At 50.7% G+C, this 22,132-nt stretch overlaps 2 protein-coding genes across 4 annotated transcripts; both read right to left on the bottom strand.

Annotated features, from left to right (window-relative positions):
- Positions 1–1,876: 1,876 nt before the first annotated feature.
- Positions 1,877–10,691, bottom strand: SRSF4 (serine and arginine rich splicing factor 4). The gene is made up of 6 exons (XM_066564804.1): positions 10,527–10,691; positions 7,283–7,425; positions 6,301–6,413; positions 4,394–4,608; positions 3,479–3,562; positions 1,877–3,311 (listed from the first exon to the last, which is right to left on the bottom strand). Exons 1-6 carry the CDS (start codon positions 10,631–10,633, stop codon positions 2,540–2,542), a joined length of 1,434 nt encoding a protein of 477 aa, XP_066420901.1. The 5' UTR covers positions 10,634–10,691; the 3' UTR covers positions 1,877–2,539.
- Positions 10,692–11,287: 596 nt separating this feature from the next.
- Positions 11,288–21,746, bottom strand: MECR (mitochondrial trans-2-enoyl-CoA reductase). 3 transcript variants are annotated; one of them, XM_066564929.1, is made up of 10 exons: positions 21,426–21,746; positions 20,073–20,170; positions 19,770–19,901; positions 18,172–18,315; positions 17,986–18,088; positions 17,672–17,774; positions 17,190–17,263; positions 16,724–16,784; positions 16,199–16,271; positions 11,288–12,970 (listed from the first exon to the last, which is right to left on the bottom strand). In XM_066564929.1, the coding sequence occupies exons 1-10, from the start codon at positions 21,674–21,676 to the stop codon at positions 12,867–12,869; spliced, it is 1,143 nt and encodes a 380-aa protein (XP_066421026.1). In that variant the 5' UTR covers positions 21,677–21,746; the 3' UTR covers positions 11,288–12,866. The 3 variants fall into 3 exon arrangements, with proteins under 3 accessions (XP_066421026.1, XP_066421025.1, XP_066421024.1); XM_066564928.1 differs by having other exon boundaries at positions 12,861–13,120; XM_066564927.1 differs by lacking the exon at positions 11,288–12,970 and adding an exon at positions 14,545–15,368.
- Between the last annotated feature and the right edge of the window lie 386 nt (positions 21,747–22,132).

Below are 22,132 nucleotides of genomic sequence, written 5' to 3'. Positions count from 1 at the left end.
CCTCACTTTGTATATAATTATTCACACAGAAATGTTACTTGGGAATATTGTGGAATTATTGCAATAGACATTCCACTAATCATCTTCTCTGGGTATGCAATATAATTATTACAGTTAATATTTTATATTATTACCATTGCCCTGGTTTCACACCTGCTGCCAAGCAGATCTCTGCAGTTTCAGATCAAGGCTCCAGGCTGAGAAAGGCAAAGTGCCCACACCAGGGGGCCACACAAGTTGGAGGTTTTGATGCAAACCCTACAGTTTAATGCAGAATTAATGTGTGAGACTCACTCAGTGACATTTGTGAGACAGAAATGAACATTAAATGATGCAGCAGTGCCCAGCTGAGGCATGTGCCTGGCCCTGCCCATGGAATCACTGTTCTGGGGGCGCACCAATTATCAGCACTTAAGATGTCTCAGAAAGTCCATTCCCTGGGAATTCCTGCTCCAACACTCCAACCCACACATGTAGCGGCTGGGGAGGATGAGCCCATCCCAAGGTCTGTCCCTGCTCTGGGCAGTAAAGCACAGGTGCTCCTGCAATGTGTGGCGTGTCCAAACCCTGCACTGCACACCCAGGAACTGCCATGGCTCCAGGTACTCACACATGAAGGATTTTTGACTTTCTCTCTTCTTACTGCACAACCTCCACCTCAGACAAGTTTCCCACATACCTCCCTTAGGTATGTGGGAGGTCTGTCCTCAGGTATTTAAGGAATAGATGCTTCTCCCAAAGGGCTCACTAAAATCTGGCTTGGTCACTTGGAATGGAGTTACCAGACAGCAGAAACTGGAGTCACTTTTTAGTCTTTACCTAGACTGTATAATTTGCAGATTTTATTAAAATTATTTTTCAGTTAATTATCCCTTACTAGCAAACATCTTGCCTTGGCTGGTTTCCTTCTGTATTAAGCGGCAAAAAGGATTAAAAACGTCATTTTGACAGTATAAGATGTTAAAGCACTAAATATATGTATAGCTGGGAAAGCCTTTTTCTTCTGAAGATATCACTTCCACAGAGATTTCTAATGCTGCCATGGTAATATGACATTTGATAAAGTCTGAGCCACTTGCTGAGCCCTGACCCCTCTCAAAGTGTGGGGAGATATTTTGTGTTGCAAGCAACTCTGATGATCTATTACCTCTTCATCTTTTTAATATGGCAGGACAAGTTTCAAATGATCAAATTATATGGAATTACTGCACCTATGAAGTGACTCTTGCTGGAGAGCTGCTGCCATCAAGTTGTGAGCAGTTTGGAATTGGCTAAAGGACAGTTTTAGGGGAAGCTGTAACTAACCTTTTTGTTCCAGACCAGGAACTCACAAAATACATTTTGCCTTCTATTTTTCAGAATGTTGCTTGCAGGCAGAACAGGTGCTGGGGATGTCACTTCTTCATTCAAAGCCGATTGTGCAGGAGAAGAGCTTGTGGGAAGTTCAGTCTGAGCAATTTGCAAATGGCCCAAGCCTAAATTTGGGATATTATTCAGGAACACCTACACACCTACAAAACTCTTGCCAGAAGCTGCCCTCCCATCTCCCAAGGTCTCCAGGGATGCTGGGGACATACCACAGAACAGCCACCACCACCACCCTCTGTGCTTCCAAGCCCAGAAGCACATCCTGAGCTTTTTCTTTTATGAAGGCTCTTCTCAAGCACAGGTGTTTCAGTAGGAGGAAAAACTGAAAAATATCCTGGAGAAATAAGTTCTTTATCTGGACTGTATTCAAGTGTTGTGCCTACACTGAATGTGAAGTGACTTTCTGAATTAGGAACCTTTTTTCTGTGAGCGACTCTCTACAAATTCAGGCTTACCTTGATCAATAGAAAATGCTGACAATCACAACACAGCACCACGTAACCAAATGTCATCAAGCAAAAATAGTCTTTATTCAAATTTCATGGAAACGGGGATCACTGTACTTTGCAAGACAGGGAAAAATAAAATAAAAAAATTTAATATAAAACAAGGATATTGTCACAATACCAGAATATGGAACTATAGTTCTTTTCCCTATAGATTACTGCAAGTACCTCTATTTATTTTTCCTTTTGACTGTGCTATTCACAACTTTGTAAGTCCAAAAAATATGGAACAAAAGTAGTATGAAACTTAAGACTTAGCACTTCCACTAAATGGCAGACATCAAAGGGCATCAATCGAGGGCAAAATCTGTTGAATCCATCATACCTACCTATCAGTCATCACTGCAATTCCATAAACCCATCAGGGCGCAGTGCTCATTCCCTGGGCTCATTCCCTGCAAGGCTCTCCTTGGAAAACAGGGCAATCTGGGGGCTTGAGGAAGAGCTGTATGTAAAGAGAACCTTTCTATTGGATAGAAAATGAATGGAGCAGCCTCACACCAGAGAGCGCTGCAGGGAGAGAGCGCTGCAGTTAATGACAGACAGACCATCAGGTTGTTAAAAATACACAGCATCGACAGGGTTTCTACTTCAATCACTTGGTTACAGCTACTAAACATGTACAAAAGACTTTTCCAACCATTCCAAGTGGCATTGCAGCAAGGTTAGGATCTGGAGCGGGACCTTGACCGCGACCGTGAGTGTGACCGAGAGGCAGACCTAGACCTGGACTTGGACCGGGACCTTGGCTTTGAATCAGATTTAGACCTGGAACGAGAATCTGATTTGATATTTGGTTTGAACTTGGAAATGGATCTAGACCTGGAGCGGGACACTGCATCCTCCCCCTCGCCTTTCACCTCCTTCTTGTCCGACTCAGATTTGAGCTGCTCCTTTTCTTTGGAGCCTGACCTGGACCGCTCGTGGCTGTCCTTTCTTCTCTTCTTGCTGCTGCCTTTGCTGTCTCGCTTGCTGCGCCTCTTGCTTTTCTCACTCTTGCTGTGGCTCCGGCTTCTACTTCTGCTATCATCCCTGCTCCTTTTCCTACTTTTCCTTTTATCCTTGCTGTGGCTCCTGCTCCTACTCTCATCCCTGCTTTTGCTCCTGCTTCTACCCTTGCTAATGCTCTTCTCCCTGTCTTTGCTTCTACTCTTCTCCTTGCTTCTGCTCCTCATGCTCTCCTTCGCCTCTCCCCTCTCCTTACTCCCACTCCTGCTCCTGCTCTTTTCCTTGCTGTGGCTCCTGCTCTTGGCTTTCTCATTACTGTTATGGAGAATGCCCTCAGATTTATCCTTGCTTTTGTTTCGGGATTTCTCTGCACTCCTGCTGCGGCTCCTACTTTTATCCTCTTTACTTGGAGTCCTGCTTTTCTCTTTCTGGCCTCTGCTACGGCTCTTGCTTCGACTACGGCTCTTGCTTCTGGAACGGGACACAGACCTGGAAGTGCAAAAGCAACAGACAGCTCAGCTTTAGTGCGGCAAGGGTTTGAACAGAGCGTGCAGAGAATGGGAGGGAAAAGAAAAACAAAGTGTTCCTCCTGCAAATTTAACATGATGCTTCTCACTGAAGTGGGAGCCCCCAGCTCTGCCAAGACAAAGACATACCTGGATCTGGATCTGCTCTTGGAGCGGCTGCTACTGGCACTGCGGCTCCTGCTCTTATGGGAGTGTCTGCTTCGAGAGCGAGACCTGCAACACAAGGAACCACCTTCACGTTAGCACGTGTCCATAGGGAGCTTGTGACCCCTGTGGGCAGAACCCCACAGGGCTAAAGCACCTTTCAGCAGCCAAATGTTCAGAGCTACACAACACAGTTACAAACTTGGAGCACCCTCTCCCCCCCTTTCATCCCTGCTGCCATGTCTGGCTGCGAGTAAGGTAGTAATCTGAAAGAAAAGATGGCAGTTTATTTAAGGGATAATCACTTTCCCAATCAAATCACAGTTTGAATATGGTGAGACACTGACATAAAGCTTTGACTTCAGATTTTGATTTCATAAGCAAGTTTTTCTAGGAACAGTAAAGATTTGCCTGAGTTTTCTTGCAACAAGTTCTACTCCAGAATGGAAAGGGGAGCACACTTGGTGCTGCTGAAGCAGCTCTTGGTCAGTCAAGGAAAGCAACAAATCTCTTAGAAACAGGGAACAGGTGGAGGTTTCTAAGATGAGAAAGAACTGTTAGTCCTGGTGCTTGGAGCAGAACACAGTGTTCAGAGCTGAAGTGTTAGAAGCACCTTCTGTTTCATTCCATGAGCATGGCTCCACCGGCCACGCAGCTGCTCCCACAAAGAACAAGGGCTGAGTTATCAGGGAAGAACAGTGACAGGTGTTCAGGGAGCAGGTCCACACATCCACCAAGAGAGACACCTCAGAACACAGCCCTCATTTGCCCTGGATATTAATACATGCTCAAAAAACTAGACCCATTAAGAACTCCAAACATTGCCAGTGTTTTGGAACCCAAAAGTCTCAAGCCGCTCTATGTTCCTTAACTGCAGCCTGAGATACGTTGCAGACATACCTTGAATGGCTTCGGCTTCTGGAGTAAGAGCGGCGCCGTCTCGATCCAGGTCTGTCTTCCATCAATCTAATCCTTCTGCCATTTACTTCTGTCCCATCCAGCTTTTCAAGGGCTCTTTTCATGTCAGAATAGGATTTGAACTCAATCACACCTTCATTTTTCCTTCCTTTGTGTGCATCTGCATATGTCACTTCCCCTGCCTGACGCATATAATCCTAAAGGAAGAGGACAGAATCACCATCGCCTTGAATCCAGAGCCAGGCTTCCAGCTGACCCTGCTCACTTCTGACATGATGCTCCCTGAGTATCTTCTATTCACAGGGACGTCAGCAAGTGTTTGACCCAAACAGCATCTGTAGTGCCAAATAACACACTATGACTTCACAGAGTTGGTGTGATTAGAACCAGGTTGATAGCTTTGACACAAATTATAATTTAAGATCTCCCACTTCAAGTCTTAGATCAAATATGCTCTGGGCTCTTAAGTTTCAAATTATAGAAGTGATTAAAGAAGTAAAATGCTTGCTCTCCAAATCATGTTTTCAGAAATAATTAGGAAAGGTGATAAAGATTGAATATGAAGAGGCAAGAAGCCCACAGAGAAGCAGACCTCCCTTCATCCTCTGCCTTGTCAACACAGCTCGTTCTGCTGGAAAAAACCCCCACAGAACTCCAAGCTCAATTCTTTTTCCCACTTCATGCTTCCTGGCTTCTCCGTTTCAATTCCTAAACCTCCCTTTAGACGGTTTATCAGGGGTCTGTTCTGCCCTGCTTTGAGCAAGGCAGAACAGGGCCTTTGCCAGGCCAGGGCATCTTTCAGCCCCTGTGGAAATTGGCTGCAGCAGAAACAGGGCACAGAGCTCTGGTTTGTTTTCAACCCAGCTACTCCCATTTTAAGTACACTGAAATAAAAGCTATTCCCAAAAAAGCTGTAATGCATCCACTGGAGGATTAATCATGCCATGCTCTACTTAGGATTTTAATACAGAAGCAAAGACAAGCTATTGATAGTGTGAAGCATTAACAACAAAAACACTGGAAGCATCTCTGTACGTACCCGAACTAGTGTAAAATTCACTTACAGACCAGTTTCTACTACGTCAAAGTTTGTTTAGAACAAATTTTACACACCCTTAAAAGAGAACCATAAGAGAAAGTGTTCCAGTAAGAACAAGTGGGTTTAACCATTGCTGCTCAGTTTGATAAGGAAGCACTAATCTTTTTGCATCCACTATTGAAATCCTGCTCCCGGAATCCATGATGTGGATAATCACAAGCCAACACGTCACCTCCAGAGTGCTCAGAGGCACTGTGGGCTCCACAGTGTCACTCAACACCTCCACTGTTAGAATCACCTGCCACTCCTTTGGACGTCAAAAATAAGTTTTTGGCAGAGATTTTTCATGATTACTCATTCTGGAAACATCCTTACCCTGAAACTCTCCTTAAAACAGCTTCAGATGATGTGGAAAATCCTAACAGAGAATTTGCAGGAACAATGCTGTTGTTTCAAACCTTACAAGTTGATGGGTTAAATCCAAACTGACAAGGGCAAACTCCTTCATCTCTAGTGAATCCTACCCCTGGCATGATTTGAGTCTGTTTTGACAGGGCTTAAGAGAAGATAAAACACACCTGTATGTGATGTTAGCTGGTGCTAAGGATAAAATTATTCTCCCACTGTCCAGTGCCACCAGTTCTGCAGTTGCAACTCCCAACCTCTCATGAATGGCTTCATATATGCAAACATAGTCCTGTATTAAGGTGTGTGTTACTTCCAAAATCTACTCCCCATGGAGTTGCTCAGCTGGAGCAAAGCAGAGCAGCATATCACTTTGCCTTGCTGAAGATGTCTTTCACCCTTTGTGCTCTGTAACAGAGAGAGGGTAAGGAAAGGGGCCCCATACCTTCAGATCCTGCCAACTGCAGCGGCTTGACAAATTTTCCACAATCAATCTGTATTCTGTACGGGTCGGGGGACCGTACTTATCTCTTCCGCTTCTTCTATAACCATATCCACCTTTAGGAGGTGACAAGCAGACAGCAGAACTTCAGCCAGGGAAATGGAGCCTCGCTCTCCGCCCCGACGGAACTGCTCTGCCCCAGGTGTTCCCAAAGACACCATGGACCCCCCATCAGGGCTAAATCCACCCCCCTTTATGTAACACCTTGCAAAGATCCAAAGCATTAAAACAGTTTTACGACAAGCTCGTAATTAAACAAGGCACAGAACTATAATTATGCTAGAATTAACATGCGATTATATTTAATATTATTTTTAAAACAGTTTGAAAGAAGAAACTGAATAAAGCCAGTTGATTAATGTTATTTACATTACTTTAAATCTTTCTGAATATCTGACATGAATAAAGCTTTTCAGGCACCTATTTCAGATTAATCTCATATGTTTCTAACCCTTGGGATCCTCACCACCCAGGTCTAATGGGAAAAGCTTGAGGTCGTCACATGGCTTCTTTTTTTTTTTTGGACAGCCACGGGCCACAAAGGTCAAAGAGCCACTCATGGAAAGGTACCCCAAGGTCAGCAAATGGAACAGGCAGTCATCTTAGCCTCAAAGGACTCTTTCAATTAAAACATTGAGGTCTTTGTTAAATCTATGTTAAACATCACATTGCAAATAAACCATTCAAATAGTTAAACAAAATTATAATAATGAAAATGGTACAAGAAACTGTGTTTATTAATGTATCAATTAAAAGAGTTTAATACAACAAACAAATTAATAAATATTCAGATCAACAATTACATTTACAGTTACAGAACACTAGTCACAAATTTGTATTGCTTTCCTTTTATATTACTTTTATAAAAGAGTAAACCAATGTTTTATTTAAAATAAGCCATGGATACAAATGCACAAGTGCTTACTGCGTCCAGAACCGTAACTGCTGTCCCGGCGTGGGCCCCGGGCATGCTCCACGATCACTCTCTCCCCACACAGATCTTTCCCATTCAGCTCATAAACAGCATCGTCGGCATCTCGCAGATCATCGAACTCCACAAAGCCATACCTAGCGACAGGGAGGGAAAAGGGATCACTGGGAAGGAACTGAACCTGAGATATTTGTGCTCAAAAGCATCTCATGGGCTTCTGCAGAGCCCTGTGCATGCTGTCTTACAGATGAGCCTCCTGAGCATACCTGAAGGTTCAAGGCTTTGAGCCTTGAAAAAAACCTAAAAAATGAAAACCCTTCCAAAAACAGGGAGAGAAATAGGAAGGCATGAAAACACATCTGCTGATTCGCTGAATTGAACCTAAAGTCATTCTTCATCAACAACATGATAAATCATGTGAGAGTGTAAGGGCTGAATTCATTGATGTTAGCAAAAGATTACTATTATGGCATACTCTTTGATGAAAACAAGGGTGTCATCTATCTTTTTAAAGGTAGAAGTTAAACCCCTCCCCACTAAAAGTGAGCACTACCTCACACACCAAAATTAATAAATAAACACAGAATCACAGAACTGTTCAGATTGGAAAAGCCCTCCAAAATCAGGGAGTCTGACCATGATGTTAGAGATGGCCTTCATTATCCCTGGAAGTGCCCAAGGCCAGCCTGGATGGGGCTTGGAGCAACCTGGGACAGCAGAAGGGGTCCCTGTTCATGGCAGGGGGTAGAGCAGGATGGGCTTTAAGGTCCCCTCCCACTCAAACCACTTCTCTTTGGAAAGCAAACACTGATTTGGAACAGAGGTAGATGGAAGGATGAAAGTTTGAAGCTTTGATCTGTGTTCCTCAATCCACATCCTTCTGTCCTGCAGGTGTTGAATGTGAAAACTAAGAGCACATAATTAAAAACTGCAATTTGAAATGGAGAATCCTATATGACCCACATTTTCACTTCCCTGTCTTCCCCCCAGGTAGTAATTGCTTTAAGCCATTGAATTTCAAGCTCAAATTACAAGTAGTGAGCAGCAGCTAAGCTTTTAGAGCTCTGTGGTATCACTTTGCATTCCATTGTCTCGCTCCAGCATTCCAGTTTAGCTGCTGGAACACCCAGTGGAGGATCCACCAAGGAGAGCCCCCAGATTTCCAGAAACAACTGCAAGAATCTCTCCAGTCAAACACCATGCAGGAAGTTTGAATTGTTTCCTAAGCAATACCAGAAATAAGCCATGGAGGAAGGCTCAGGAGAGCACAGCTCAGCCCAGGGCTTCCCAAGAACAGACACAAAACCTGATTGCTCAAGTTCCATTTTTGACAAAGAATTTAACTTCAAACCTGTCAAAAGACTTCAGAATATAAAACTAGAAAAAAACAATTAAATTGACTTAAAAGCAGAAAGACAAGTCCCTTTACCACATCAGCCACATAACAACAGTTCCACATCTGTTAAGAAAGCTTAGTTGGCTTCCCTTCCCCCCATCCCCAACACGTATGAAGCAGAAATATTGAATTTGGGGCTTACTCAGCAACAGGAAAACTGCCCCCCCCTGCCCCCTCCCAACATTTCCAAGGATACACAGCAGGACTGGAAAACAGCAGCCTCAGGTATTTCAGCTAATCTTCAACAACCCCTCAGGCTGTGTGGGTTAAAACACTGACACATGAACACTTTTTTGCTTTAATAATGGATTTTATTCATATTATAAACCTGTTAAATGTCCACCTGCCAGCACAAGCAGCATTAAAACTTAATGAGCCTCTTTCACTTTAATGCTCAAGGAGTAACTTGTACAAAAAATTCCTCTTCTCCACTGTAATTAATACCTGCCTCTCCTAGCTATATAATGATAAATCCATATTCCATTCAACCTTTCTAAGGAAGGCTTCAAGCTGAGTTTCTTGGAAAAAGCAAAGGCACTCATGAGGCTTTGGGTGTTGGGGAAAACCCCACCAAAAATGGCAATTTGCTTTTTCTTCAAAAATCCACACTTGAATGTCTTGGTGGAGCAGGATCCAACCCTTGGAGCTGCAGTGAGGGCACAGCTAATGGAACAGCACAGGTAAGAACACAGAGGTATGGCAGGTTTGGGGTGTTTGTGGGGGGGGCAGAACACACCCCCAGACAGCCCGAGGGCTCTGGGAGCAGCTCTGCCCCCCCAAACCAAACACAACGGGGTTCTTTTTGGGGAGGTTATCCTGGGGTGCAGCCTGGCTCACCCTGCAGTGCTTGCCCTGGGGTGCAGAGGGGCCTGGGGGGGCCCGCAGGGTGACACCCCCTCCCTGCAGAAGGCAGGGCAGAACACAGATGAGCTGCCCTAAGAACTGAAGTGAAACTCAGCTGTCCTACCCCCAGCTGTCACAGAATCCCAGGTGTCCTGCCTTCCAAAAAAGGAGAAGCCCACCCATCCGAGCCCTCCCCAGAGGGGGAGCCCAGGTATCCTGCATCCACTCTAAAAAAAGGGGAACCCAACTGTCCAGCCTCCCTCACCCCACCCAAAGGAGAGTCTAGGCATCCACATCCCCCCGACAGAGCCCCAGCCATTCTGCACCCCCAAAAAAGGCCCAGACGTCATGTCTCCCCTTGACAAGAAGGGGAACCCAGGCATCCTGCTCCCCATCCCTACAGGGAACCCGAGCATCCTGCTTCCCCAAGGGGCGAGCCCAGGTGTCTTGCTACCCCCTCCCACGGAGATCCCAGGCAACCTGTCACCCTCCCCAAAATGGGGAACCCGGGCGCCCTGCCTCCCCCCACAAAAGGGGGAACCAACAGCATCCTGTCCCCCCTTCCAACAGGGGCCCAGACCTCCTGCTCCCTCCCTCATAAAAAAAAAAAGGAAAAACCCAAATGTTCCGTCCCTCCAAAAAAAGGAACCAAGCAGACTGCCCTCTCCCAATAAAAGCCCAGCCATCCTCTCCCCCGCAGAAAGGGCGGACCCAGCCGCCCTGTCCCTCCTCCAGGAGAAGTTAAAGAATCCTGCCCACCTCCCAAAAGAGAGAACCCAACATGCCGCCCCAATAAAGGACCAGGCTTCGCGTCCCCCACCAAGGAGGAGCTCAAGCTTCCTGCCCCTCTCATCGCACCCAAAGGAGGCGACCCAGCCGTCCTGCCCCCACCACTGCCCAGAGCGCCCGGGCGGCCTCTTTCCCCCCGGCCCCTTCGAGAGCCTCAGGCGCCCGGGCCCTCCCCTCGGCCCGCGGCAGCCGGGCCGAGCCCGCGCTCACCCGTTCTTGAGATCCACCTCGAGGATCTTGCCGTAGCCCTTGAAGAAGCGCTCCACGTCGCGCTCCCGGGCCTGGTAACTGAGGCGGCCGATGTAGACCCGCGGCATCGCGGGGCCGGGGCTGGGCCCGCGGGGCGTGAGGGGCCCAGGGGCCGCGCGGCCGCCTGACGTCACGGCGGCGCGCGGGCAGCGACGCGGGGCAACGTCACCGCGGGCCACGCCCCTGGCGCGGGCTGGCTCTTAAGGAGGCCATGCCTCGGGTGGGCCCCACCCGGGCTCGGAGGTGGGGTCCCGTTCCCCATGGAGAGGATGGCTCCATTCCCCCTTTCCCACGTGCGAGGCCCTAAGGGGCGTTCCCACGTGCCTGATGTGCAGGGCAACGTGCGATCCCCCTTCCCATGGCTCAGGGGGCTTGTGGGGTCCCCTCTACCCATACACCGGGTGTATTGGGATTGCCTTCCCATGGGGGTCCCGTTCCCTATGGAGAGGATGGATCGATCCCCCCTTTCCCACGTGCAGGGCGCTAATGACGGTGCCGAGGTGCTTATGGGGTCCTCTCCTTGGCAGGGGCCTGAGGATTGCCCTACTCCTAAAATGCTGGATCCTGATGGGACCCCAAAGGCAGGCAGGGATGGGCGTCGCCTATCCCCACACTCGGGGTGCCCAGGCGTCCCCCCATGGCATTCCCCATCCGTGAGCAGACTTGGCTTTTTCTCATTCCCTCTGGTGAGCAACAACATTCCTCTTGCTGAACTCTAAACGTCAGTTTTGGGGAATTATTTTTATCCTTTTGGTTAAGATGTCAGATGCCTAAATCACACCAAATCCCAGCAGAGGCTCTTGGAACATTCCAACATTAGTAGCCACCCCCCTGAAAAACCCCACAATCACCTCCAAAATGATTAATATTGTGTAGGTGCAACACCAGCAGCTGGATTTCCAGCCATGATCTTGCTCATTTGACAAGGAGAATTAAATTTATTTATTTATTCCTTTGTGCTCTGGTATAGGAGTGAGAGGTCGGAACATTTTGTGAAAGAGTTCTCTAAAGCATGTTGGGTTTTATCGCTGAGCCCAATAAACAATGGGGGATAAAAGCTCTGCACTAATTTTTCTGGTTTATGCCATGCTTAATAGTGCTCGTAACGATTTCTTGGTTCTTTTTTTGCTTTTTTTTTCCCCACTTTATCCATCGATCAGGAAGCACTGAGGCACAGGATGGGGCTCTGCTTCTAATGCTGGAATGGGGAAGGAAAATACAAAATATTGAGGGATTTATTAGGGATGGAGGAGCAGAAGGGAGATGCTGGTGCAGTCTATCCTGGGACACACCTGCTCTCTGCTAAGGGAGGTCTCTGTGAGGGGTTTTAGGGGGGATGAAATGGCTTTGACACATCCATTTAGTGGCCAGCGTGGCAGTGGGATTTAATTTCAGAGAGTTCTGCTCTTCCAAGTGCACATGCAGTTGTACATTGCTCCCTCCAATCCTGAGCAACATTCCTGCCCTGCTCTTCTCCTTTTCTGGGGAACCAGAAAATCCCCCAAATGAAGGTACACCTTCCTGGGCTGTCCCCCACGCAGTGCACAGGAATGACACTGCCAGCTCCCAGTGAGGAGTGACCTCCCAGGGCCCCCCAGGCCTTTGGTAGATCCAGAGAGGCCCTGCCATAACCCCACCAACTCATCCAGGACTCCAGGATGAATCCCAGAAGAGCCTTCAGCTGTCACAACCAGTCCCTCACAATTCCTCTACCCATGCACAATTCCACACAATTCTGTGGTCCTCCCACTCAGAGCATGTTGGGAACTGGGCACAAGGTGGGAGAACCCCAGTGAGGTCCCTGGGCTGGGTTCTGAAGGTTCTGAGGCAAAGAAAGTTTGAGGAACCCAACCCAAGGGAGGTTATTTCCATTGCAAGATGTGTTTGAGGAACATTTTCCCTATAGCTCATCCTATGGAGCAGCATGGAGAGCCTGCTGGGATCCAAGAACATCACCCAGGAACAGGGACAGTCACAGCAGAAGCAGCCCTGTGGACACTACACACCTGGGTCATTCCAGAGGCATTCCCTATAGGCATTTCTGCATGGGGGAGAAGGTCCCAAATGAAAAACCTGAGGTCTGGGGCATTTGGATGTCCAATGCTGTCCCTTTCCCCATCCCTCCCTGGGTACTGCTCCCAGGGGCACTGGGACACAGCGCCGCGCTGGCCGGACATTCCACATGGAAATACAGCTGGATTCAGCTCTGGGCTCAAACAGATCTCTGGGAAATCAGGGTTTGGGAGTTATTTCTGCATCTCCCACCTCCTGCTGCCAGGAGACAGGTGTCACGCTGTGATGTCACTGGGATGGAACACAGACGGGAGAACTTGCCAGGCAGCTGGAGCCACAGGATTCCATCCTGCTGACTGTCAGGACCAAGAAGCTGGTTGGAGGCAGCCGAGCTGTGGAAAAATAAGTCTAAATGGAGCTATCTTCACAGGAGACATCCTGTGCTTCTGTCCTGGAGGATCCAGCTTGGTGGGTGGCTTCAGCTTCTCCTGACCGTCCCAGAGATGATATGGGACCATCTTGGGATGCTGCTGTGGGACCCCCTGCAGACAAAAACGCCCTTGAAGGTTGGCCTGATGAATCCTGGGACCACAACATGAAATTTTTCTCCTTAGAGATCTCTGCTAGCACCAAACCTTTGACTGACTCTTTCCTCAAGAAGCTCTGGGAGATCCTGAGCAGCCAGAGTTTTGAGTCGATCTGGTGGGGCAACGATGGGAACTGCATTGTGATTGGAGAAAAGCTCTTCAGGAAGGAAGTGCTGGGCAGGAGGGGGCCCCAGAAGATCTTTGAAACTGAGTCCATGAGAAGCTTCCTTCTCCAGCTCATGTTCCATGGCTTCCGCAGAATGGAAGGGGATTCTCCCCTGCTGACCTCCATGGAGGAACTCAGAGCAGTAGCAGCAGCTGGGTCTGCACTGGGAAAGGTACTCAGAGTTTCCTTGGGACACTCACAGGGAGGTTCAAGTTCAGCTAAAATGAGCCTTGACAAGGCTGGAGACTGGATGGGAGCAACAGCTTCGTTTTGTCTTGGGGTCAGTTACTCTGGACACGCTGAGGGGCCTGAAAACTAGCGGGCTTTGGGTTTCTTCAGCAGTTTTCTGGCTCTTGAAAACCCTACACTTCTCTGCTCCCAAATGCTCAAAACATGAGGGTGGATGTGACTTAACAAAGCTCTGTCCTAACACTTTACTCAGCCAAAGCCAGTCCTTTAAACACCCATTTTAAACACCCATTTGTCCTTTCCAGCCAGCTCCTGGCTCTCTCTCAGATTTCTTCCTCCTCCTTGCAGCAAACAACTCCTTTCCTTTGCCTTTTGCAGCTGCTGTTCTACTCCAACCCCTTTTTCACGAGGGATGACCTGCCCTGTGTCCGCAGGGCTCTGCAGGGTGCTGGGGAAAGCACAAACCCCATGGCTGTGCCCCCCCCGGGCACTGGGATCCTGGCAAATCTCCCAAGGAAAAGGTGGGATGCTCAGCCGGCACCAGGAGCGGAGGAGGAGGAGGATGAGGACACCCAGACATGTCCGAGCAGCGGCTGCACGGTGCCCGAGGCACGGGCAGGCACAGCCCCCCAGGCCGGCACAGCCCCCCGGGAGGGCACTGCCGGGCCCTCCCCACACAAGCGGCCCTGCAGACACGGCCCCGCCCGCGCCCTGCAGGCCGCTCCTGCTCGGCCCCACGCCGCCCCTCCTGCCCCACACGGGCCCCGCACGCTCGCACTGCCCACACTCTGCTCTGGGCAGCCAAACCCAGGGGCTGCGCAGGAGCCCGGGGCTGAGCCGCCGCCCCCCTCCCGTCCGTGGTTTGGGATGGCCATGCTGGGGCCGGCGGCTGGCCGCACTCCGGCCCGCGGCCACTGCCCCACCTGCACCTGCACAGCCAGCGCTGCCGGGCCTCGGCACGGCTGGACTGGGAAGAGCAGGGGCCACAGGGAGCTTGTGGGGTCATAGAGTAGAAGAGCAGCACAGGAGGAAGCAAGAACACGTTGTTGGTTGTTCTCAATAATAAATCTTTTCACGATGCTCTGCAGTGTCACAGTCACTGTCCCACACCCGGACTGGAGGGCCTTCAGGGACACTGAGGGTCTGGCTCCAGCCCTCGATGGCCAGAGGCTCCGGCCCTTGCAGCGTGTTTGGCCAAACCCAGCCAGGGGTGACCCAGGGCTCCTCCAGGAGCTGCAGCAGCACCTAGGGCCACTCCAACCACAGCACCCCTTGTCATTTGGGGCAGTCCATGCCCCTTCCTCCTCCTACTCGGAGCTGGCCCAGAGGCAGCAGGGCTGCAGGGAGATAACTTGGGCTTCCCTGCCCATCCCACATTCCAGCTGGGATAACTACAGCCCTGCCAGCCCCAAAAGCACATCTGACAGGGAACTGCTGCTCTTTTCACACCCTGAGCTGAGCGAGCCATCATTTGGGATCCCAAACTGCCCCCAGCCACAGTGAGATGCAGCCTCCCTCCTGCAGCACTTCCACACAAAGCTGCGGAGGCTTTTAAAGCTTTCAGTGGGCATCCAAAATGTGAAAAACAAAGGAAAAAAAGAAATTGAATGGATCTGGAGGGTCTTTTCCCCCCTCAAGTCTGTGGACAACCATTTGAACAGGACAGGGCTCCAGGAGCTGCAGGTCAGAGGAGGAGGATCTGCTTGGAGGACATGAAGGGCTTCATGGAGGCCTCCAGCGCTGCCCTGTAGTCCTGAAGCGGGACCTCTGTGCAGGCCGGTGCTGTCAGCTGGCCCCTGTGGATGAGCTGGCACAGGGCGTCCATCATTGCAGCCACGCTCTCCTGGTCTGCACGGGAAGGAGGGAGCTCTCACTGCGCCATGCAGGGCCATCAACCACCCCTGGGAACATCCACCCGAGGCTATATGGGGTCCCTGAGTGTGACGTGCCCCAGCTCAGGCATGTGGGCTGAAGGAAGAGTCCCTGGCATGGTCCCTGCCTGAGGCCAGCACCAGTGTCTCAGCACCCTGGTGATGCCTTATGTTTTAGCTTTTTTTCTTATTTTCCAGATTCTGTACTGCATTAGTTTGTAACTCTGAACTTCATATAAAGTGTCAGCAAGTTCTCCTCACAGTTCAGTCAGAACAATCCTTTTCCAGCCCCAGAACCAAGGACACCGCTGCAGCTTCAGGCCCAGAAAGTGCAAACAACAGCAAACTGAGGAGAGCAAACTGGGAGGATGGGACTGTAATTGGACAATTAACCCCAATATGGAAACAGACCAAAACTTATAGAAGTGTGAAAACTTGTGACCCACGGTCCATCTTGGGTGTACCCTCAGCCAGGCTCTTGTACTGCCCAAGGTGTGTCCTTTGAAGGAAGCCTTTTAATAAATCCATACTTTATTCCTTTAACACTATCTAGCCTCTGTTCTACACAGCCTCTAAAGGCATCACTGGGACAAGAGAGATGGCTCTGTGAGTGGGAGTGAGGATGGTGCTGGGTGCGGTTTGTTCCCACTCCCATGCCTGGCAGGGGACAGACCCTCAGCCCCCCCAGCTCAGGTCCCTCAGCCCCCCCGGCTCAGATCTCTCAGCCCCCCCGGCTCAGATCTCTCAGCCCCCCTGAGGGGGGCTTCCTCAGTCCCCCTGGCTCAGGTCCCTCAGCCCCTTACTCACCCTGCGCATGGTCCTTCCGCCACTGCGTCATCCAGAACCCGCGGAGACGCACGTCCCGGAAGATGAAGGCACTCTGTGGAATGTGTGACACCTGTGTGTCCTCCTGGTACCCAGTGACACTCCTATGCCCCCTTGTGCATCCAGTGACTCCCATGTCCCCTTACACAGGCAGTGTGTGTGTCCCCTCCCAGTGTGTGACAGTGGTGGAAAGTGGCAGTAAGGCCTGTTGTTAGAGCTCCCAGTTGTGAGCCAGGGATGTGGAGAGGTGACTCCAAGGTGTGGAGTCAGGGCAGGTTTGATGCTCAGCACCTGCAGGATCATTTCCCCCCTGGACTTTTTTGGCAGCCCAAACCCTCGATATAAAAAGCCAAGAGCCCAGCAATGGGACGCAGCTTATCCTGTGATGGACCCCATAAGGCAAATTAAAAAGGCTGGAGGGTCTCAATCTGCACCTGGGGAGAGCCACAGTACTGAGGGGATGGGGACAGGCAATGGAGAACAGGAGACTAAAGAGGGAGTACTCACCACAGGCACCATCACAGGCTGCTTTGCCATCCCCCCATAGGTGACCATGGTCCCCTTGGGCCTGGAGTAAGAAAAGGGGTATTGGGTTAGGTGGTCCCAAAAGTGCAGCTCTGAGTTGCCACCTCCTCCTCTGTCATCCCCAACCCCCCTGGGGCTGTCCTTGCACCCAGGGCTCCCCAGTTACCCCTCAGATCCCACTTTCCAAGCTCTCCTCTTGCTTCTGTGCACCATTAGCTGAATTTGCAGCTCGGCACACCAGTTACACCTGGCCAGGACCTGGGGAACCTTCACAACTGGACCCCAACCACCCCCAGGAGCGTGAGACTTCGAATCGCTGTTGTTACCCCAAAACCACTTTTCCATTCATCTTTCCTCTCCAAAAGTTCAACAGACTCCAGAGCAGGACCCTCTATTGCCAGTTTCTGTCCCCAAGCTTGTGCCCAAGCCACCATCCAGCCAAACTTACTGCAGATGCCGCAGCATCTCTGTGGTGCTTTTGCCTCCAACACAGTTCAGGGCGAGCCGGGGCCTCGGGATGCTCTGCAAGGGTTTATGACAAAGGTTCCCAAATTTTATGGCTTCTTTAGGGGATGGGACCATGGTTTTTGATAAAGCATCTGCATTAACCTCAACATTTACCTGAGGGCTGCTGAGAGTAGTAGAGCTAAAATCCATCAGAATCATGGAACAGCTGGGGTTGGAAGGGACTCATTCCAATCCCCTGCCATGTGCAGAAGACACCTTCAGCTAGGTGTCTTCAAGCCCAATCTGATTGGAACCAAAATCTGTGATCTTTCCCTTGTGGCAGCAGCAAAATCCCTCCACTACCAGGGCTAAATCCTTATCTAGAGAGAAATTTGTCCTTCCCACCATCCCTGCATTTCCCCACAGTGCTGAACAGCAGCAACAGCCCTGGACCATCTCTCAGTGGGATCAGCATTGAGGTACCTTAAATATATCTTTCATCTCTGGCTTTCTCAGCATCTCCTCTGTGATGACATGGTCAGCGCCCAGGGCCATCAGCCTCTCCACCAGTTTTGCGAGATCAGGTCTGGGGGGGGGAAAAGGAGATAAAAAAAGAGGACTAGATGAGCCAGGAAGCAGAGTTCTCCCTTCTCCTTCCTTCTGCTCCAGCGTTGCATGGGGACAACAGGGAAGAGGCTGGAGAACAACTTAGAGGAGGAAATGGGAGAAAATCCTGGGTTGGATGGGCAGGATGATCAGATCCAGCTCCCAGACTCGCTCCTCCCCAGAGGACCCACCTGTCCCTCACCACATTGATGGTCTTGATGCCAGAGGCCCTGGCAATCTGGATGATGGCCTGGCCCACCCCGCTGTTGGCGGCGTTCTGGATGATGGAGTCACCTGGATGTGAATAAACCCAGATTCCCACTGCAGAGGCAGCCGGGAAATCCGTGTGGAATTGCTCCCTTATGGCAGGGCCATACCAGGCGCCAGGCTCTCGAAGTCAGCCAGCAGACGGAACGCCGTGCAGGGGTTGACGCTCAGGGTGGCAGCACAGAGCATCGGGATGTCACTGGGCACCTTCAGCAGCATCTCCTCAGGGAACACTCCATGTGTCCGCCATGTCCCTGGGAACAGCAGCACCATGGGCACAGCCACAGCAGGGGGGGAAAGCAAAGGAAAACCATCAGCTCACACTGTAGCCTTGGCACCGCAGCATCAGGTGCTGGGAACCAGCTACACCCTGGAGAGAGAATTATGGAATGGGTTCCCATATGGGTAGAGTCAAAATGCTCCAAGAGGCAAGGAATAGATTCCTCGCTGCCTGCCAAGATTTATCACCCAGCAAAGCCTAATCATTTCCCAGAGGGATAATGGGACTGGGGCTCCCTGAGTATGTGTGCAGAGATAATGGAAATACTCTCCATCCTATGGATGAGCCCATATATTCCAAGCCAATTTAGTCAGCTTTACTCCCTCTACGCTTGTATCTGATTTAACCCTCTATCATCTATTTACAGTGGTTTTATGCTTAAAAATACCCCATTAGGCTCTTAACTCTATCGTTTTCCTTCTCTCATTTAGCAGAAAGTCTTTTAAGAGGAAATAGGCAAAGAACAAGCTGTGACACTAAACCACAACCAGCAAATATCAGGCCATTGGCATTTTGGAGGAGCATAGGAGACATTTGTTGGGAAATAAATTCCCACACTTTCCCAGCAGAGCATTATTAAAGAGAAAACTATAGTGAGAGGCCACCGTGACCTTGCCCGTGTGAAATATTTTATCCCAGGTCTTTAGGGAAGCTCTAAGCTGATGGGACAAAATGTGGTTGTTTCCCGAGAAACACAGATTGCTGCAATGCTTTATAATAGCACAGACATCCCATAAAGGGTCTATGCTACAGAAAAGAAAATTATTGCTAAATTTAAGTTTGGCATAAGGAATGGCATTGCCACTGCTCCTATTCCAGGTGTTCTAAGGTGCATGGTAAGTCCTGTGTACAGAAGCCCCTTCCCTGGGGACCCCCATCCTTCTTGAGAACGTTCCTGTGTCTGTGGAGGATAAGCAGCATCACTTGCTAGGGCTGGGCAGCAGAAACTGAGCTTGCTTTTAAAAAATACATTAAAAATAAAATAAAAACAAATTAATTAATTTAAAATAAAAACATGTGGTGAAAATAAACCAAGACATAAACAGGTAAGAAATAACCCCATCTCAATCATCCCCACTGTCTCATTATGATTGGTCTCACATTGGTTCCAACTCCTGCTTCCCTCGCCCAGCATTCCCTAATGGAGTTTTGTTCCCCATTTTGAGTCCCATCCCATCAGGTGTAATTGCTGTAAGTGCAGGGGTTCATGGCTCTACCCCCACCCTGCAAAGATGGTGCTTTGGAGAGCTGTGCTTTTGCTCTGGAACCCCCGAAATCTCCACAGCAGCTCACACAGCAGCTGACCATGGGTTTGCTTTCTGGGCAATCCTGGGAACCCCCCATGGGCTCCAGCACCCCAAAAATCTCCTGGGAAGATGCTTTGTGGGGGGGGTGAGCAAGGACCCAGCAGTGCCGAGGTGAACTCACCGAGTCCGGCGTCTGCAGGGATGACCCAGTCCCCAGGTTTCAGAGCCTTCACACGGCGCCCAACCTCCAGCACCTCCCCGACACCTTCGTTCCCCCCCACGGCTGGCAGCGGCGACAGGAGGGGGTAGGTTCCTGAAGGGAAGCTGGAGGTGAGCTGGAGACCCCCTCATACCCAATCCCCACACCAGGAGCCATCTCTGAACCCTCTGAGACAGGAGTTGGGTTTGAAGATCCTCATGGGTCCCTTCCAACTCGGAGCATCCTGCAAGAACCGACGTGCAAAGTATTAACCCAACACACTACCTTGGATCATGTTGATGTCGGCAGGATTGATGGGGGCTGCCAACATCTTGACATGGACATCGCAGTCCCCCAGCTTGGGCACTTCCAGGTCCTTCAGTCTGAACAGGGAGACACAAAGGAGAAGGGTATTAACACCAGTTTGCTGATGTCTTCTGTGCTGTGGCTGAAGCTGGAGGGTGCCTGTATCACCTACACACCTCACCTAAATTAACAGCACCGTATGCCTCATCCTATGAAAACAATCAGATTTCTGTTAGACAGAAGGACAGATTTTTGAAGAAGGCTGCTAAAAGCCAACCGCCCAAAACAATCCCGTGTCACCAAGCTCAGAGACGCTCACTAAACTTAACAAACTCAGCAGGTTGTGTAAAAAAGCTGCGGTTTTGGCTGGGGATTTTACGGCTCATCCTGCCCCGCTCAAGCGTTATGGGAAACTGGGGTATTTCTGGAAATCTGTGAAAAGGGAGAAGCCACAAAGCACAAAGTAAGACCAGTCTTGCACAAGCAATGGGGTAGTAACAGCAAATCTCAGGAAGCAGCAGTGTTGACAAGCACCATTGCACAACTAAATGATCATTTGGTAGAGCAACAGTCCTCCAAAAAAAAACAGGGGGTTGGTGTCTGGATGCACCTAGATAATGTATCAGCATGAACTGAGCTGGATCAAGAGGGGCAGCAAGAGCTCAAAGTCTCCTTCCTTGAAAAAAAAGGCTTAAACTCTACTAAATGACAATTTCCCCTTTCCAGGATTTTTGATGCTGAGCATCAGCAGTTGTCCCAAAAAATGCTTATGATGCTGCTTTGGTCCCTAAATTGGGATCTCAAAGGGAAGACCCATCAGTGGGATGCAACCCAGGGTCAAGTTGGGGCACAGCGATGCTGAGGCTAGGACCTCCCTGTCATACCCTATATGATGCAAGAATAGGTTTTTTGAGAAAAACACGAGTTTAAGGCCAATTGACAGAGCAGCAGCAGGAGGGTGGGGGATATGAAGGCATCACCCCCAGCATCCACCTGTGAGACCATAGCACCACGAAAACATTGGGGCATCCTAGGGTCCTCCAGTCCCCTGCGTGTTCAGGGGTCCCATAGGGAGCTGCAACCCATCCCCACCCTCTACACCTGGGATGGGCAACTCCTGACCCCCTGCACTGCACCCCCAAAGCAGCCCTGCAGCACCCCAAAACCAGCACCCCCACTCCTCTTTGCACCCCTGCAGCTCCAGCTCTCTGCCCAGCTGTGCCCGCCCGCCCCCCCTCCCTGCAATGCCCCCCCTCCCTGCAATGCCCCCCCACATTCACACCCACCCCATTCCTGCACCCCCTGCAATGCACCCCCGTGTCCCCCTCTTACTGCACGACGTCTGCGGCCTCCCCGTGCCGCTCATACAGCAGCCCGAGCGGAGGGGCCCCCGCCGTGGCCGACCGTGCCCGCACCGGGGGGGTCCGAACCAGGGAGGTCAGCACTCGGAGGGTTCGTGCCGGCGGGGTCAGCACTTGTGGGGTCCGTGCCGGCGGGGTCAGCACTTGTGGGGTCCGTGCCGGCGGGGTCAGCACTCGGAGGGTCCGCGCCCCGCGCAGCACCCGCACTGCCGCTCGCTGCATTCGGCTGAACTCGTCTCCGCTCGGCTGAACTCGGCACTTCTCGGCGCTCTCCGGCTGAGCCCGGCGCTGCCGCCGGTGACTCTCGGGTTGGCGCCGCCCCCGGCCGGCCCCGCCCCCGCGCCTTAAGGCGGCCCGGCCGCTCGTGCGCCGAGGGGGCGGGGCCTTCGTGGGGCCGCCCCGCGCCCTCCCCGGGCTCGCTTCCCGCTGGTTTGTCCCCAAAACGCTCTGAAGTTATTGACTGTGCCCGCCTCTGCGCAGGCAAGCATCGTTGATGGGCATAGGAGCATCTCGGTCCGAGTGGTCACTGGATCATGGAATCATTTAGATCGGAAAATACCTCCAGGATCGTCGTTGTGAGACAGCCCTGGCTCCCTGGCAGTGCCCAAGGCCAGGCTGGGCATTGGGGCTGGGAGCACCTGGGACAGTGGAAGGTGTCCCTGCCATGGCAGGGGTAGA

Source organism: Molothrus aeneus, chromosome 23, assembly GCF_037042795.1.
Source record: "Molothrus aeneus isolate 106 chromosome 23, BPBGC_Maene_1.0, whole genome shotgun sequence".
Classification (NCBI taxonomy): domain Eukaryota; kingdom Metazoa; phylum Chordata; class Aves; order Passeriformes; family Icteridae; genus Molothrus; species Molothrus aeneus.
Note: the sequence above shows the minus strand (reverse complement) of the source record. Positions and strands in the feature narration are given on the sequence as shown.